Source organism: Vipera berus (genome assembly GCF_964194415.1).
Source record: "Vipera berus genome assembly, chromosome: 3".
NCBI lineage: Eukaryota > Metazoa > Chordata > Lepidosauria > Squamata > Viperidae > Vipera > Vipera berus.
This window is the reverse complement of record NC_138204.1, coordinates 1,597,577-1,614,298: the sequence shown is the minus strand read 5'-3', so window position 1 is coordinate 1,614,298 and position 16,722 is coordinate 1,597,577. Positions and strand designations below refer to the sequence as shown.

At 47.5% G+C, this 16,722-nt stretch overlaps 1 protein-coding gene across 1 annotated transcript in view; it reads left to right on the top strand.

Annotated features, from left to right (window-relative positions):
- Nucleotides 1-16,722, top strand: part of KIAA1755 — a 44,771-nt gene that overhangs the window by 15,410 nt on the left and 12,639 nt on the right. Inside the window, exons 3-9 of the mRNA XM_081323622.1 lie at nucleotides 319-1,588; nucleotides 4,519-4,710; nucleotides 5,991-6,114; nucleotides 6,578-6,671; nucleotides 7,554-7,640; nucleotides 13,511-13,627; nucleotides 16,264-16,376. Coding sequence (XP_081179748.1) covers nucleotides 319-1,588; nucleotides 4,519-4,710; nucleotides 5,991-6,114; nucleotides 6,578-6,671; nucleotides 7,554-7,640; nucleotides 13,511-13,627; nucleotides 16,264-16,376 — 1,997 coding nt within the window. The remainder of the gene's footprint in view (nucleotides 1-318; nucleotides 1,589-4,518; nucleotides 4,711-5,990; nucleotides 6,115-6,577; nucleotides 6,672-7,553; nucleotides 7,641-13,510; nucleotides 13,628-16,263; nucleotides 16,377-16,722) is intronic.

Genomic DNA, 16,722 nt, shown 5'->3' with positions numbered 1-16,722 from the left:
CTGAGCTGGGTGGTTTTCTGGCAGATGTTTCCTGACTCAAGTGGGTGGTATCATCGGTGCTAGAGGAGAGGGGGGTATGTGGAGAGGAGGAGGAGGAGTAGGCGTGGGAGAAGGAGCAGGGGGAGGAGGGGAAGGAGGAGGACTGTGCGGTCTTTGGAGCTGTCTGAGCTTGGATGTTTTCTTGCAGACATTTCTGTACCACACTGGGTAACTCCATCAGGGCATCATCAGTCAATTATAACTATAAAACCAGTTAGGGTGACACGAAATTCAGTGGTCTCTGTCCATCCCATCTCTCTGTCCTTCTCTAACCCTCAGGCTCCCTACTCCGGCCGGGTCTTCCTGCACGAAGGCTGGCCCTTGTGTCTCCACGAGAAGGTCACCATCCACCTCAGCCCCCTCAACCCGCTCCTGCTCCGCTCGGGAGACTTTTACCTCCAAGCTGAGCCTTGTGGGGAGCAGTCAGCCTGCCTGGTGGTGAAGTGTCTCTCCAGGGACTTGACCACTGCCGAGAAGATCCCCATCCCTGATGCCGCTTGCTCGTGGCTCTTCACCGAAGCGTGGTTGGAGAACGTCAACCGAGAGCTGGAAGGGCCAACCCTGCACACTTGCCTGGTGGCCACCGGCAACGGGATCATCCCCGTCCCCTGGAATAAAATAGCTACCCCGGAGTTTGTCCAGCTGCCCAAAGCGGAACATCTCATGGAGAAGGACCCCGCCCACCCTGAGACCCTCGGCGTCTTGAACGCTGAGCATCCGAGCAGCCACAGCGGTGGAGACCAGGTCTCCAAGCCATCGCCAGGGAAGTATCCGGGCCTCATCAAGGTGGACCAAGGTTCCTGGAAGAAGTCCACCCTCTTTGTGGTGCCCAGCCTGTGCGACATCATTAGCGAGAACCTGGAGGGCGAGTATGTCAACCTGGTGGACTTCTCGGAAGCGTCTCTCAAGGTTGAGAGGCCTCCTCCAGCCGTGATCCCTCATCCCCTCCAACCAGAAGCGCTTCCCGCGGCTGAGAAGAAGGAAGGTCTTCAGGCCAACATGGAGACTGGACTTCAGGTGGCCCCCTGGAATTGTGGGAAGGAGGAAGATTCGCAGGTGGGTCCCTGCACCCCCTGTCTGAGAAGGAAACTCAGCCCAGACCCCAAGATCCACGAGCCACGGTGCCGCTACCGAGATTCCTACGTGGCGGCTCTCCAGAATCCCATCAGCATCAACTCGGGGCTGATGGCGGCCATCCTGGAGGAGATGGACTTGGCCCAAGCAGCGCCCGCTCCAGAGGACACCGAGGCCCAACTGGGTGAAGGGTCAGGCCAGATGGCCTCTCCGAACCTCTTTGAGCACTCCAACAAGGGCAGGAAAACTGAGGAAGGTCCCAAGTCGGGGGCCACAAAACTCGCAAAGTCTCCAGCCGAAGGTCCTGCGGGCAGCAGTAAATTCTCCTTCCGGAAGGGCCACCGTCCCTTGGCCTCTTCTGGGGAGGGGTCTGGGGGTCCCGAAAAAGCTGGCAAGGGACCAGAAGGGCCCAGGAAGAAATCTTTGACGGTCTCCTCTCCCAAAGTGGCCAGAGCGAAGCCAGCAGCTGGGAAGGGTAAGAGGAACCGTGTGTGTGTGTGTGTGTGTGTGTGTGTGTGTGTGAATATAGGAATTAATTTTTGGTTTTTACAAGTAGTACTTGGCTTAATGGCCACAATAGGGCCCGAATTCCCGCTGCGAAGCAAGACAGTTGTTCAGTGAGTTTCGCCCTGCTTTGTGACCTTTCTTCGTACAGTTATTAAGTAAATCAAATCAAAGAATAATAGAATAGAAAAGAAAGAAGGAAAGAAAGAAAAGAAAATATGAAATGGGATAATGAATAGAATAGAAAAGAAAAGAAAAGAAAAAAGAAAAGAAAAAAATATGGAATGGAATAATGAATAGAATAGGAAAGGAAAGGAAAGGAAAAAAAGAAAATATGGAATGGAATAATGAATAGAATAGAATAAACAGAGTTGGAAGGGACCTTGTAGGCCATCTAGTCCTGTTGTGATTCAGCGTCAGCCTGTGATACCGGCAGCTGAGTCTGATGATTCTGCAGAGGAGGAGGAGGAGGGGTTTGGAGAGCCTTTGGTGTCAGAGGGAGGCTCTGACGCACTGCAGGACTCTCAGCCTGGCCCCTCCCGTCATGTTCCTCATCAGACTCAGCCGTGTGAGCATGAGGTATTGGACGTAGATGATTCACAGCTGGATCTATTCAGGGACGCTAGGAGCAGGAGGCAATCCAGCAGATCAGAACAAAGAAAGGCAATGAGGCAACTCGGTGAGAGGAGGAGAAGGCAATGAGAAGCCACGCCTTGGGACTGCTGATAAAAGGGGAAGGTGTGGGAGGTGATGGTTGCTGAAGGCAACAGTTTGAAGATCTTCTGCTAGAGTCTTGGTCTGTTATTCCTGTTTAATTCTTGTTTGAACTTTTGGTTTAACTCTTGTTTGAACTTTTGATTTCTTTGTAAATAAATTTGGTTGGGTTTTTCCAGCCTGTTGAAAGGGGTTGTCCCTGACATTCAAACAGGGCCGGTCGTAGGCTGGAACAGAACAAGTCCAACCCCAAGGTCATAAGTGACTTATTACCATTTTTCACACTTACGACTTTTGCAACATCCCCAAAATTCAGACGCTTGGCAACTGCTTCGTATTGATGACGGTTGCGGTCTGTTGCCGTTGTAATCATAAATGGAGGACTACATGTGGTTGATAAAAGGGGGCAGGGCACAGCTACATCCTTCCCCAGGAAAAGAGGATCCAAGCAAGGACGGTGTTTTTCAGCCTGGACCACTTTCACATGATGGGTTGACTTTCAGCCACTCTGGGATTTAAAGTCCGACCATCTTAAAGTTGCCCAGGTTGCGTTCACACAACCTGCCGGGCCACGATTAACCCTTTCTCAGGATATCTTCAACCGTGAACCAGCCGAGTCTGTCCTTGACTTACGATCACAGACTGAGCTCAAAATCTCCGTGGCTAAGCGGGACATTGGTTAAGGGGGTTTCGCCCCATTTTGCTACCCTCCTTGCCACGGCTCTTCAGTGAGTCACATGGTTGTTAAGTGAATCTGGTTTTCCCCCTCAACTTTGTTTGTCAGGAAGTCGCAAAATGGGGTCACATGACCCCCCCGGAACATGGCAACCGTCATAAATATGAGGGCCTGAGGGCCTTTTTTGCGTGCCGTTGTAAATTTGGTCGTACGTCGAGGACTACCTGTATTTAAATATGCCAGGTATATATGTTGCATTCCTTGGTTTTTATGAGGTTTGTCAGCCTCCCAGTGTTGCTTGTCAGTCAGATGGGTGGCATATAAATTAAATTAAATTAAATTAAATTTTTTAAAAAATAATAAAAATAAAAAAATAAATTAATAAAATAAAGTAAAATAATAAAATAAACAATAATATAAAATAAACAAACAATAACAAAATATTGTTGATGATGATGATACCACTCTAATGGCAGAAAGTGAAGAGGAACTGAAGAGTCTCTTGTTGCGAGTGAAGAAGGAGAGTGCAAAAGTTGGGTTGAAACTTAACATTAAGAAAACCAAGATCATGGCATCTGGCCCTCTCAATTCCTGGCAAATAGATGGGGAAGAAATGGAAGTAGTGACAGATTTTATTTTCCTGGGCTCCAAGATCACCGCAGATGGGGACTGTAGCCAAGAAATTAAAAAGACGCTTGCTCCTTGGGAGGAAAGCCATGGCAAATCTAGACAGCACACTAAAAAGCAGAGACATCACCCTGTCAACAAAAGTGCGTATAGTCAAGGCTATGGTCTTCCCAGTTGCAATGTATGGCAGTGAAAGTTGGACCATAAAAAAGGCTGAGCGCCAAAGAATTGAAGCCTTTGAACTATGGTGCTGGAGAAGACTCCTGCGAGTCCCTTGGACTGCAAGGCGATCAAACCGGTCAGTCCTAGAGGAGATCAACCCTGACTGCTCTTTAGATCCTGAAGCTAAAACTCAAATACTTTGGCCACCTAATGAGAAGGAAGGACTCACTGGAGAAGAGCCGAATGCTGGGAAAGGTTGAGGGCAAGAGAAGAAGGGGACAAACAGAGAATGAGGTGGCTGGATGGAGTCACTGAAGCAGTAGGCGTGAGCTTAAATGGACTCCAGAAGATGGTAGAGGACAGGAAGGCCTGGAGGAACGTTGTCCATGGGGTCGCGATGGGTCGGACACGACTTCGCAGCTAACAACAACAACAAAATATAAAATATAATACAATATAAAATAAATGAAATAAAATAAAAAAAAATAGAATAGAATAAAATAAAATAGTAAAATAATAAAATAAAATAAATAAAATATAAAGTAAAATACAATATAAAATAAAATAAATAAAATACAATATAAAATAAAATAGTAAAATAATAATAATAAAATAAAATAAATAAAATATAAAATAAAGTAAAACATAAAATAAAAGAAATTTAATGAAATGAAATAATAAATAAAATAAATTTGGTCTGTTTCCCTCCCCTTCCCTCCCAGGTTCCAATCCGACTGAAGCAGCGTCTGGGGAACCTTTAAGACCCCTGAATCTGGACCCTCTTGGCGCAACCCCCTCCAGCACCGATGCCCTGATCGACGAGTCTCTTGTCCTAGGATCGAGTCCCTCCGAGTCGGTCCCGTGGGATCTGTTCAACTCTGAGCTTTTATCTTCAGGGATGGCCCGTCTGCCAGGTAGCACGTGAGGATCGTCCGAGGGACCTTTTCCCGCTGAAATCTCGCGGCTGCTCCTGTTGTGTAGTTGCTGGGCAGAGAGTTGATCCGTGAAAGATTTGGATCCTTAGCTTGAAATCCCTCCGGGATCAGTCTTTCTCAACTTGGACAAGCTGAAGATGGGTGGACCTCAACTCCCAGAATTCCCCATCAGGTGCTAGAAGGGAGTGAGGCTTGTAGAGAGGAGGAGGAGGAGGAGGAAGAAGAGGAGGAGGTGATCTGTGGGGTCCTTGGTGCTCTCTGAGCTTGGATGTTTTCTTGCAGACGTTTCATGACCCATCTAGGGAACCTCATCAGTGCTAGAAGGGAGGGGGGTTTGGAGAGAGGAGGAGGAGGACGAAGAGAAGGAGGGGGACAAGGAGGACTGTGGGGTCTTTGGTGCTCTCTGAAGATGCTCGAACTCAGCTCTCCCTCTGCAAGCTGGACGTGTACAATTAACAGACGAACAGAATAACAGAGCTGGAAGGGACCGTTGGAGGTCTTCTAGTCCAACCCCCTGCTCTGGCAGGAAATCTTATGCATTTCAGAGAAATGGTTGTCCAATCTCTCTTTAAAAACTTCCAGCGTTGGAGCATTCACAACTTCTGGAGGCAGGGGGTTGGACTAGAGGACCTCCAAGGTCCCTTATTCTATTCTATTCTATTCTATTCTATTCTATTCTATTCTATTCTATTCTATTCTATTCTATTCTATTCTATTCTATTGCATTTCATTCCCAATTATTCCATTCCATTCCATTCCATTCCATTCCATTCTATTCTATTCTATTCTATTCTATTCTATTCTATTCTATTCTATTCTATTCTATTCTATTCTATTCTATTCTATTCTATTCTATTCTATTCTATTCTCTGTTCTATTCTATTCTATTCTATTCTATTCTATTCTATTCTATTCTATTCTATTCTATTCTATTCTATTCTATTCCATTTCCATTTCCATTTCCATTTCCATTTCTATTCTTCCCGCAGATTAATTGTTCTAATTAAGGAGGTGCCTTTTTCCAAACCAAGCAACCCCTTCTATATTCCACCTTCAAAAGGATCTTTAGGGTGCAAAGTTTTTTCCAATTAATGTGGGGGGGGGGTTGTCTCCAAACGTAGCCACTTTAATACTTGTGGACTTCAACTCCCAGAATTCCCCCACCAATTCTGGCAATTGTTCCACAGGTCTTAAAGTGGCCATGTTTGGAGAGCCCTGGACTAACGTGGGGTTTGCCATGACTTCTTCTGGAATTTCAGGCAGCGTGGACAAGCTGGGGAGGCCCGTGATCGAAATCCCCCAAAACGGAGGAAGCTGCCAGGACTCCGGGGGCTCCGTCAGAGAGTTGGCGCAGCTTCTGCTCGGCCTTTGCTGCATGGCCAGGTAAGCAAGTTGAGAGGGGCTTTTGCCTCGAGGTGCCTGAAATGGAGCCTGCCAAATCTCCTCCTGAGTGGCAAGAGTTGCCCCAAACCTCCCCCTGACCCCACAAACATCCCCCCAAGTTCTAAACTCCCCCCCACACACACACACACTTGCTGCCTCCTCCAGGAGGAATTCCCTTCCAACTCATCAGCCTCTTAGTTCACCTCCTACCCAGCAGAGGGCAGCATTGTCGCAATCTTAATATATATCTTAATATATATATTAAACTAAAACTTGCCGCTGGCTCATAAAAGGATGGGAGACCACTAGGAAATCTAGGAAGATGGGAAACCATCCTAGAAGACCCCCAAGGTAAGGACCCACCCACCCTTCTGGACCACCACTGGGGAGGGTCAGGAGTTGTCTTCGTGAGGTCCAGCTCAATTCAAGAGTCTCCATCGCTCTGTTTTATTCCCCCATGCAGGAAGCGCTCCAACGGCCAGGGGGTGGTGATTCTCCTCGATGCCCGAAAAGAATCTCCCCCTCCCACACTCCCCACGGCCCTGGGGTCCCTCCAGGTAATTATGGGTGGGCAGGTGGGGAGGGGAGGGGGTTTCTCACCTGGAGAGAGGGATTCCAAGATTCCTTCTTGATAACAGGAAGTCCTCAACTTGCAGTATAACCATTCCTTTAGGGCAGGGGTGTCAAACTGCCGGCCCGCGGGCCAGAGCATCACAGAGAAACTGCGCCCATCCCATTTTTGGCAATGGGAAAAAGTTCCGATAGGTTGCGCGACGTCACGTGACGTCACGAGTTTGACATGCCTGCTTTAGGGACTGTTCGGTTACAACTGCAGGGAAATATGAACCAGTTACCAAGCTGGAATGGAATGGAATGGAATGGAATGGAATGGAATGGAATGGAATGGAATGGAATGGAATGGAATGGAATAGAATAGAATAGAATAGAATAGAATAGAATAGAATAGAATAGAATAGAATAGAATAGAATAGAATAGAATAGAATAGAATAGAATAGAATAGTATAGAATAGAATAGAATAGAATAGAATAGAATAGAAAATAGAAATAACAGATTATAGAATAGAATAGAATAGAATAGAATAGAATAGAATAGAAAATAGAAATAACAGATTATAGAATAGAATAGAATAGAATAGAATAGAATAGAATAGAATAGAATAGAAAATAGAAATAACAGATTATAGAATAGAATAGAATAGAATAGAATAGAATAGAATAGAAAATAGAAATAACAGATTATAGAATAGAATAGAACAGAACAGAATAGAAGGGGGCAGAGGAGAGAAGAGCTTCAGGTTGGAAAGTGCTGCAGCCACACACAAATACACAAACATGCGCACACGCACACCGATCCAGCAAGCAGAGGAAGCCACGGAAGAGTAGCTGGGAAGTCCCTGATTTCTCCTTTTCCTTGCAGAAAATCTTTCCCGGATCCATCCAAGTTCTTCTGCTGGTGGCAGAGAAGGAGACCACGTCTCACCTGGAGAAGTTCCTCGGCTTACAGGTAACTTCTGCCGATCTGCGTCTCTGCCTGAACTTGCATCTCGTGTTGTCATGCTGCCCAGTCCTCTTCCATCCCCAAACAGCAGCGGGGCTGTAGGCTGTGTGCTGGTTTATGAGGGTTAACCAGATTTTTCCAGTGTGCGCAGGCCCCACATTCAGAAGAGGCTAAAAAGGGTTAAGCAAACAAGTATGGAGTTAAGCATGTGCAGCAGCAGCCAATAAAGCTAACGCAATCCTGGGTTGTATAAACAGAGGCGTAGAATCAAGATCACACAAAGTGTTAGTACCGCTTGATAAAACCCTAGTGAGGCCACACCTGGAATACTGCAGCCAGTTTTGGTCACCATATCACAAAAAAGATGTTGAGAGTTTGGGGAAAAAATTCAGAGAAGAGCCACTAAGATAATCCAAGGCCTGGAGGGTACAGCATACGAAGAACAGCTGCGGGACTTGGGTTTGGCTAATCTGAAGAAAAGAAGAAATAGGGGAGACATGATAGCAGTCTTCCAGTATTTGAGGGGCTGCCACCAAGAAGGGGGGGGTCAACCTATTCCCCAAACCACCTGAAGGCAGGCAAGAAGCAACGGATGGAAACTGATCAAAGAGAGAAGCCACCTAAGTGGAAACTTCCTGGCCGTGAGAACAATTAACCGGTGGAACTGCTTGCCACCAGAAGTCGTGGGTGCTTCATCACTGGAGGCTTTTAAGAAGAGACTAGACAGTCACTTGTCTGAAATGGTATAGGGTCTCCTGCCTGAGCAGGGGGTTGGACTAGAAGACCTCCAAGCTCCCTTCCAACTCTTTATTATTCCATATTCTGTATATCTGTGTCTGGACTTCAACTCCCAGAACCCCTCAACTAGGCACAGCATCCAGTTTTGGCCACCGCGTTACAAAAAAGAGGTGGAGATTTTGGAAAAAGTGCGAAGAAGAGCAACTCAGGCGATTAAAGGCCTGGAGTCTAAAACCATACGAAGGACGGTTGCAGGATTTGGGAATGGCCCGTCTGGAGAAAAGAAGGGCTGGGGGGTGGGGGGGGGCACATCACAGCAGTCCCCCCAGAGGGACCAGCGGTTTTGCTTAATGCTCGCTTTGTCCTCTCGACAACGGCAGTGTTTGCGCTTACGACCGGCGGATCTGTTTAACAACCATGGCAAAACGCAGTGGAAAACCGTGTCGGTCACGTGACTGATCTGTTTTACAACTGTTGGAAATTTACGACCATAATTGACAGGCTCCATTACGCGAGGATTGCAGCCGTTATGGGGAATCTAGCTGACTTTCGCAGAAAACTGTGTGCAGAATGATGGATAGAAGCAGGGAAGCGTGAAGTTATACCTGAACAAGCAACAATTAGGCCATTTTTCAAAAACTCTTGACAGACCCATTTCTAACCAGGTCGGAGGTAATCAAATTATTAGATTAAGGTTGAGCCATTTTTTTCCCCCTGTGGCAGGACCACGGGTGGCCTTTGACCGACAGGCTGCGGAGTCAAATTGCCTTCTCTTTTTTGATTCCGTTTTCATTAACGTCTAATGAATAATGGCCCTTCCCAATCAAATATAGTTAAATGGATTACTCTTTTGCATTAAAAGGTAGAATTCGGTGCCTTGTTTTTCGGGCTCAGCTAGCTAGCAGCACAAATTCAGCGTTTCTCAACCTCGGCTACTTGACGTCATCTGGAGGTCAAGTCCCAGAATTCCCCAGAACAAGGCAGGTTGTGGCTGCTCCATCGCCGGAGGATTTTAAGAAGAGACTGGACAGCCTTTTGTCTGGAATGGTATAGGGTCTCATGCCCAGGGGTTGGACTAGAAGACCTCTAAGGTCCCTTCCAACTTTGCTAATTCTGTTGCAGGGGTCTTCAAACTTGGCCCTTTTAGGACTTGTGGACTTCAACTCCCAGAATTCCTCAGCCATGTGCCTGGCTGAGGAATTGTGGGAGTTGAAGTCCACAAGTCCTAAAAGGACCAAGTTTGAAGACCCCTGTTCTATTGTCTCCTAGAGTTATGGAGGTTTTTAAGAAGAGATTAGACAGCCATTTGTCCAGAATGTTATAGAGTCTCCTGCCTGACTAGGGTTGGAGTAGAAGATCTCCAAGGTCCCATCCAGCCCTAGGATTCTGTGAATCTGAGAGAGATAAAATCACACACACACACACACACACACACACACACACACACACGGACGGACAGACGGATGGATGGATGGTGGGTGGAGGGATGGAGAGATGGATGGAGGGATATGTGGATGGGTGCATGGATGGAGAGATGGATGGAAGGATGGGTGGGTGGGTGGATGGAGGGAGGGATAGAGAGATGGAGGGAGGGAGGGATGGAGAGATGGATGGATGGATGGATGGATGGAGAGATGGATGGATGGGTGGGTGGATGGAGGGATGGAGGGGTAGAGAGAAGGAGGGAGAGATGGATGGAGGGATGGAAGGATGGGTTGGTGGATGAATGAATGAAAGGAACATCTTGCCTTTAGAAGTTGTGGGTGCTCCAACAATGGAGATTTTTAAGAAGGGACTGGATAGCAATTTGTCAGAAATGGTACAGGTTCTCTTGCTTGAGCAGGGGGTTGGACTAGAAGACCTCCAAAGTCCCATCCAATGCTGTTATTCTGTTATTAACAATCCTCCGAAAGGCAGCGTGCCCCAAATCTTCCCTGCCTCAGCCTGACCCTCCCCCCTCCCCAATTATACAACCTGAGTGGGACAAGCTGGCTTGAAAATTCTCCCTCGGGGCTGACTGGGTGGGGTGGGAACCGAGTTCTGATCCTGCCAGTCTCTATTCTCTCCCCAGCCATTAATGATGCCAACCCTGTTGGTTCCAAGCGGCGTTAATGGACTGCTGGCTACGTCAGCCAGAGATTAAGATAATAATTCAGCCTTGAAGGGGTTTCTGTCCTCTCATTAATGCCGCTGGCTTTAATTAACGCAACGTGAAATATTAATGGCTTTGATAAACTGCTGCTGCCCTGGGTGATTAAAAGGCTTCCTTTCCCAAGACAGGGTGAGGGAAGGCTCCTTCTGGGGTGCCTGATGAATGGCAAACGGGAAGGGCAGTCAGACCCCTCACTGCCTCGCCTGGTTCAGAAGAGGTGGGGTACAAGGGGGTCCCCCAGCATCAGTTAGACTGAAATGCAGGGCTTCCGAAAGTAGCAATAGTCACAGCTGTGTTATATACTCCTTCACGGTGCTTTCCAGCCCTCTCTAAGCGGTTTACAAAGTTAGCCTCTTGCGCCCCCCCCCCGCCAAACAGTCTGGGTCCTCATTTTACCCACCTCGCAAGGATGAAAGGCTGAGTCAACCTGAAACCAGTGAGAATCGAACTCCTGGCTGTGGGCAGAGTCAGCCTGGAATATGCCTTTCTAACCACTGCGCCACCATGGCAGAGAGAGAGAGAGAGATAAGGTGGGTGGATGGATGGATGGATGGATGGATGGATGGATGGATAGATAGATAGATAGATAGATAGATAGATAGATAGATAGATAGATAGATAGATAGATAGATAGATAGATATGGATGAATGGATGGATGAATAAATAGAGAGAGATAAGGTGGATGGATGGATGGAGAGAGAGAGGGGGGATGGATGGATGGATAGAGAGAGATAAGGTAGATGGATATATATATAAAGAGCCTCTTGTTGCGGGTGAAGAAGGAGAGTGCAAAACTTGGATTGAAATTAAACATTAAGAAAACCAAGATCATGGCATCTGGCCCTCTAAATTCCTGGCAAATAGATGGGGAAGAAATGGAGGTAGTGACAGATTTTATTTTCCTGGGCTCCAAGATCACTGCAGATGGGGACTGTAGCCAAGAAATTAAAAGACGCTTGCTCCTTGGGAGGAAAGCCATGGCAAATCTAGACAGCACACTAAAAAGCAGAGACATCACCCTGTCAACAAAAGTGCGTATAGTCAAGGCTATGGTCTTCCCAGTTGCAAAGTATGGCAGTGAAAGCTGGACCATAAGAAAGGCTGAGCGCCAAAGAATTGAGGCCTTTGAGCTATGGTGCTGGAGAAGACTCCTGCGAGTTCCTTGGACTGCAAGGCGATCAAACCGGTCAGTCCTAGAGGAGATCAACCCTGACTGCTCTTTAGAAGGCCAGATCCTGAAGTTGAAACTCAAATACTTTGGCCACCTAATGAGAAGGAAGGACTCACTGGAGAAGAGCCTAATGCTGGGAAAGATTGAGGGCACTAGAAGAAGGGGACGACAGAGAATGAGGTGGCTGGATGGAGTCACTGAAGCAGTAGGCGTGAGCTTAAATGGACTCCAGAAGATAGTAGAGGACAGGAAGGCCTGGAGGAACATTGTCCATAGGGTCGCGATGGGTCGGACACGACTTCGCAACTAACAACAACAACATATATATATATATATATATATATATATATATATATATATATATATATATATATATATATATATATATATATATATATATATATATATATATATATATATATATATATATATATATATATATATATATAGAGAGAGAGAGAGAGAGAGAGAGAGAGAGAGAGAGAGAGAGATAGGAATGGATGGATAAATAGAGAGATAAGGTGGATGGATGGATAGATAGAGAGAGGGGGGATGGATAGAGAGAGATAAGGTAGATGGATAGATGGATAGATAGATAGATAGATAGATGATAGATAGATAGACAGATAGATAGATATGGGTGGGTGGGTGGGTGGGTGGATAGATATATATAGAGATAAGATAGAGAGAGGGGATGGATAGAGAGAGAGATAAGGTAGATGGATGGATGGATGGATGGATGGATGGATGCATAGATAGATAGATAGATAGATAGATAGATAGATAGATAGATAGATAGATAGATAGATAGATAGATAGATAGATAGATAGATAATGGATGGATGGATAGAGAGAGAGAGATGGATGGATGGATGGATAAATAGATAGATGATAGATAAGAGATAAATAGACAGACAGAAACAGTGAGAGACAGAAAGATGGAGAGATGAGACATAGATAGCAATAGCCCTTAGACTTATCTGCCGCTTCACGGTGCTTTACAGCCCTCTCTAAGCAGTTTACAGAGTCAGCCTATTTGCCCCCACCCCCACCCCCCAAGAATCTGGGTCTTCATTTTACCGACCTCGGAAGGATGGAAGGCTGAGTTGAGAAGCCAGTGTGACTCGAACTGCAGTCAGGAGGATGGTATAAATTGGCTTTGCTTTCTTAGGAAGATGAGTTGTCTGAACTCCGTTCCAGCCCAGACCCAATTCTGCAAGCTGAATAAACTATAGGTAGTCCTTGAGTTACAAGCATCCATTTAGTGACCATCCAAAGTTACAATAGCACTAAAAAAAGTGACCTGACCTTTTGTGACACTTCACGACCGTTGCGGCCTCCCTGCGGTCGCGTGAACAAATTCAGCCACTTGGCAACTGACTCGTATTTATGACGGTCACAGCATCCCGGGGTCACGTGATCCCCTTTTGCAGCCTTCTGACAAACAAAGTTAACAGGGAAGCCAGATTCACTTAACGACCGGCTTACCCTAATTTGGCCTTTCTTCGAATTAAACTGTAGTCGGATCTGCCTCGAATGATTGCAGTTCTTCTCTGCTGACTGGTGCCAGTCCAAACTCTGTTCCTTTTCGACGGTCCAAATTCTTAATCTTTGTAGTAGTTATTTCCATGTTTTGTTTATTTATTGGATTTTTATCCTTTTAATCTTATTCACACATCACTCAAGGCGGCAAATATACCTAATACTCTTTCCTTCTCCTCTTTTCCCCCACAAACAACGACCCTGTGAGGTGGGCTGAGCTGCAAATGTTTCTCCCAGCTGAGGTTGAACGTCATCCCGTGTCTTTCCTGCAGGTGGAGATAGTGAGCTCCCTGAAAGCTTTGAGCCGCCACGTGGACCACGGCCAGCTGACCTCGGCTTTTGACGGCCACTTCCCCTACAACCACGGGGAATGGGTGCAGTTCTTCCAGGTACCCTCTTCTCCCGCCTGTGCCCATTTGGGGAGGGGTCTTGGGCCACAAACTGGCTGCTTAGGCTCCCACGGCAGGGGAATCCACGCAGGGTGGTCCACAAAGTCAAGATGGCAGCTGCTGTGGTGTGACTGAGGTTCCGTCGTGGTTTTAATTTTCAAGACACGCAGCACAGATTAAGATCAGGTGGAGCTACCTTGAAATTTTGGACCCAATGATGCCCTTATTCCATTGACTTTTGTGATTTCTCACTTGGAAATAAAAGACACTAGTCCCTTTCGTGGCTTTCAGCCCCATACTCCAGGCCTCCCGCACATCCACAAGCTCGGATGTGGTAGGGGATCCCCCTGGGGGTAAAACACAATTTACAGTATTTACAGTATTTATCTGTTTGGTTGTATCCCACCTTAGTTATTTTTCCAAATAATTCAAGGTGGCAAACATAGCCAACATAACTTCCTTCCTTCTGTTTTCCCCACAACGACAACTCGTTGAGGTGGGCTGGGCCCAAAGTCACCCAGCCGGCTTTCCTGCCTAAGGCAGGACTAGAACTCACCGACTCCTGGTGATTGGCCTGAAGTCACCCAGTTGGCTTTTCCTGGTGATTCCCCAAATCATCCAGTTGGTTTTTGTGCCTAAGGCGGGACTAGAACCCACCGTCTCCTGGTGATTGGCCCAAAGTCACCCAGCTGGCTTTCCTGCCTAAAGCGAGACTAGAACTCACCGTCTCCTGGTGATTGGCCCAAAGTCACCCAGCCGGCTTTCCTGCCTAAGGCGGGACTAGAACTCACCGTCTCCTTGTGATTGGCTCAAAGTCACCCAGCCGGCTTTCATGCCTAAGGCAGGACTAGAACTCACCGTCTCCTGGTAACTGGCCCAGAGTCATTCAGCTGGCTGTCATATGTAAGCTGGAACTAGAACTCACTCTCTCCCTGCAATGAACTCCAAGTCACCTAGCCAGCCTTCATAGCTAAGGCAGGTCTGGAACTCGCCATGTCCGGAGAACTGGTCTAGCCTGGTGTCTTAACCACTAGGCCCAAGCGGTCCCCACTGAGGAATGCTCTGGGAGCAAGCCAAGAGCTTGTAGCAGGTGGAAAACTCTGGCGCAGGGGAGCCCAAGTGTGTGTCGGGAGGACACACGCACAGGGCTGCTTGGAGACTGGTGCCTCCAGCACGACCGATGGAGAATCCACCATAGAATGGGTTAATCTTGTCTTCCTGTCCGGAGACCAAGTCAATCAACTCTTTGCCTCTTCCCAGTCTTGACTTGGTCTTCTTTGGTCGTATAAAGCTTGGCTCATTCTAGTTTAGGCCAGGGGTAGGCAACCTCGGTTCTTTTATGACTCATGGACTTCAACTCCCAGAATTCCTGAGTTTTGGCTGTCGAAACCATTCAAGACCATGGGTTTTCTGTAAATTTCAAGAAGAGCCAGACAGTTCCCTCCACCCGCCTCCTTCACTTGGGGGCGGTAATAGAGACAAGGAAATGCAAGGTTTACCTCTCTCGGGAATGTCAGGACAGCATCCGGTCCCTGGTTCTCCAGGTCCGAAGGAAACGTGTAGTCGCCCTAGCGCTGCTTTCTCAACATTTGGGCAAGATAATTTCCTGCATAGCTGTTCTGTTCCAGCCTACGACCGGCCCTGTTTGTGTGACAGGGACAACCCATTTTTCCTTTTGACAAATTAATAGTCTGGGAAAAACCCAACTCAAATTTATTTACAGTTCCAAATAATAAAGTCTCTCAAACAAAAAAGCAGCAGAATATTGTCTTCAACCAAAAATACATGATTCAAAACATCCAACAAGAGAGTCAAACAGATTAGCAAGAACAGACCAGGATTCTCTTTGAGTGTCTCTGAACGGTTGCCTTCAGCAACCAGCCCCGCCCACACCTTCCCCTTTTATTATCTGTCCCAAGGTGTGGCTTCTCAATGCCTTCTCCTCCTTTCACTGGGTTGCCTCATTGATTTTCTTTGCTCTGCTGGATTGCCTTCTGCTTCTAGCGTCTCTGAACAGATTCAGCTGTGACTCCTCTGAGTCCAACCCCTCCTCCTCACACAGCTGAGCCTCATGAGGAACACGACTGGAAGGGCCAGGCTGAGAGTCCTGCAGTGCATCTGAGCCTCCCTCCGACACCGAAGGCTTTCCAAACCCCTCTGCCTCCTCCTCCTCCTCCTCAGATTCCTCAGACTCAGCTGCTAGGAGCACAGGCTGACACTGAATCACAACAATAGCAATAGTGCCTTGGGCCACTCCAGATAGTTGCAATGGTTCCTGCTTCCGTACCAGAGACTGAGCACCAGTTCTTCCAACCAGAGGGTGTGGGTTTCGTCACGGACCCTACAATCCCTCCAGTGGTGGATTTCCCCAGCGACAGCCAAGGGGACCTTGTTCAAGGAACCCATCATGCTTGTCCTGACTTCTGACACCAGCCTGTTCGGCTGGGGAGCGCACCTACAATCACAGCTGGCTCAGGGCCGGTGGTCCCGGTCAGAACTGCAGCACGACATAAATTGGTTGGAGCTCAGAGCTATACATCTGGCTCTACGCCTCCAGACCAAATATCACTCACACAGGGGATTCTACAACACCCAGAGCTCCAGTGGCTCCAGTTAACCGCCTGGCATTTGAACAGCGACTCCTGTCGCAGGAGTCCTACTCATCAGACGTCATTACTGTGATGCAGGCTTCACAGAGACCCTCTACTAACAGGATTTATGATTCCACGTGGAAAAATTTCTGCACCTGGTGTGGAAAGCAACAGCTAAGCCCAGCGAGAATCGCCATCCCAAAGATTTTGGACTGTTTGATGGAGGGACTCAGGAAAGGCTTGTCGCCCAATACGATCCGCAGACAAGTGCCTGCTCTGTCCACGGTGCTTACATAGGGCAATCCAGAGCCCTTGGCTCAGCATCCCATGGTGCGCTCCGTTGTTAAGGGAGCGACCAACATCAGGCCGCCCGTGGCTCGCAGATACCCTTTTTGGATCTGTGCAAGTTCCTACAGGCTCTCACTTCTCTTCCCTTCGAGCCCGTCAGATCCTGTTCCCTGAGGTACCTGACGCTGAAGTTGGCCTTCCTAGTGGCCGCCACAT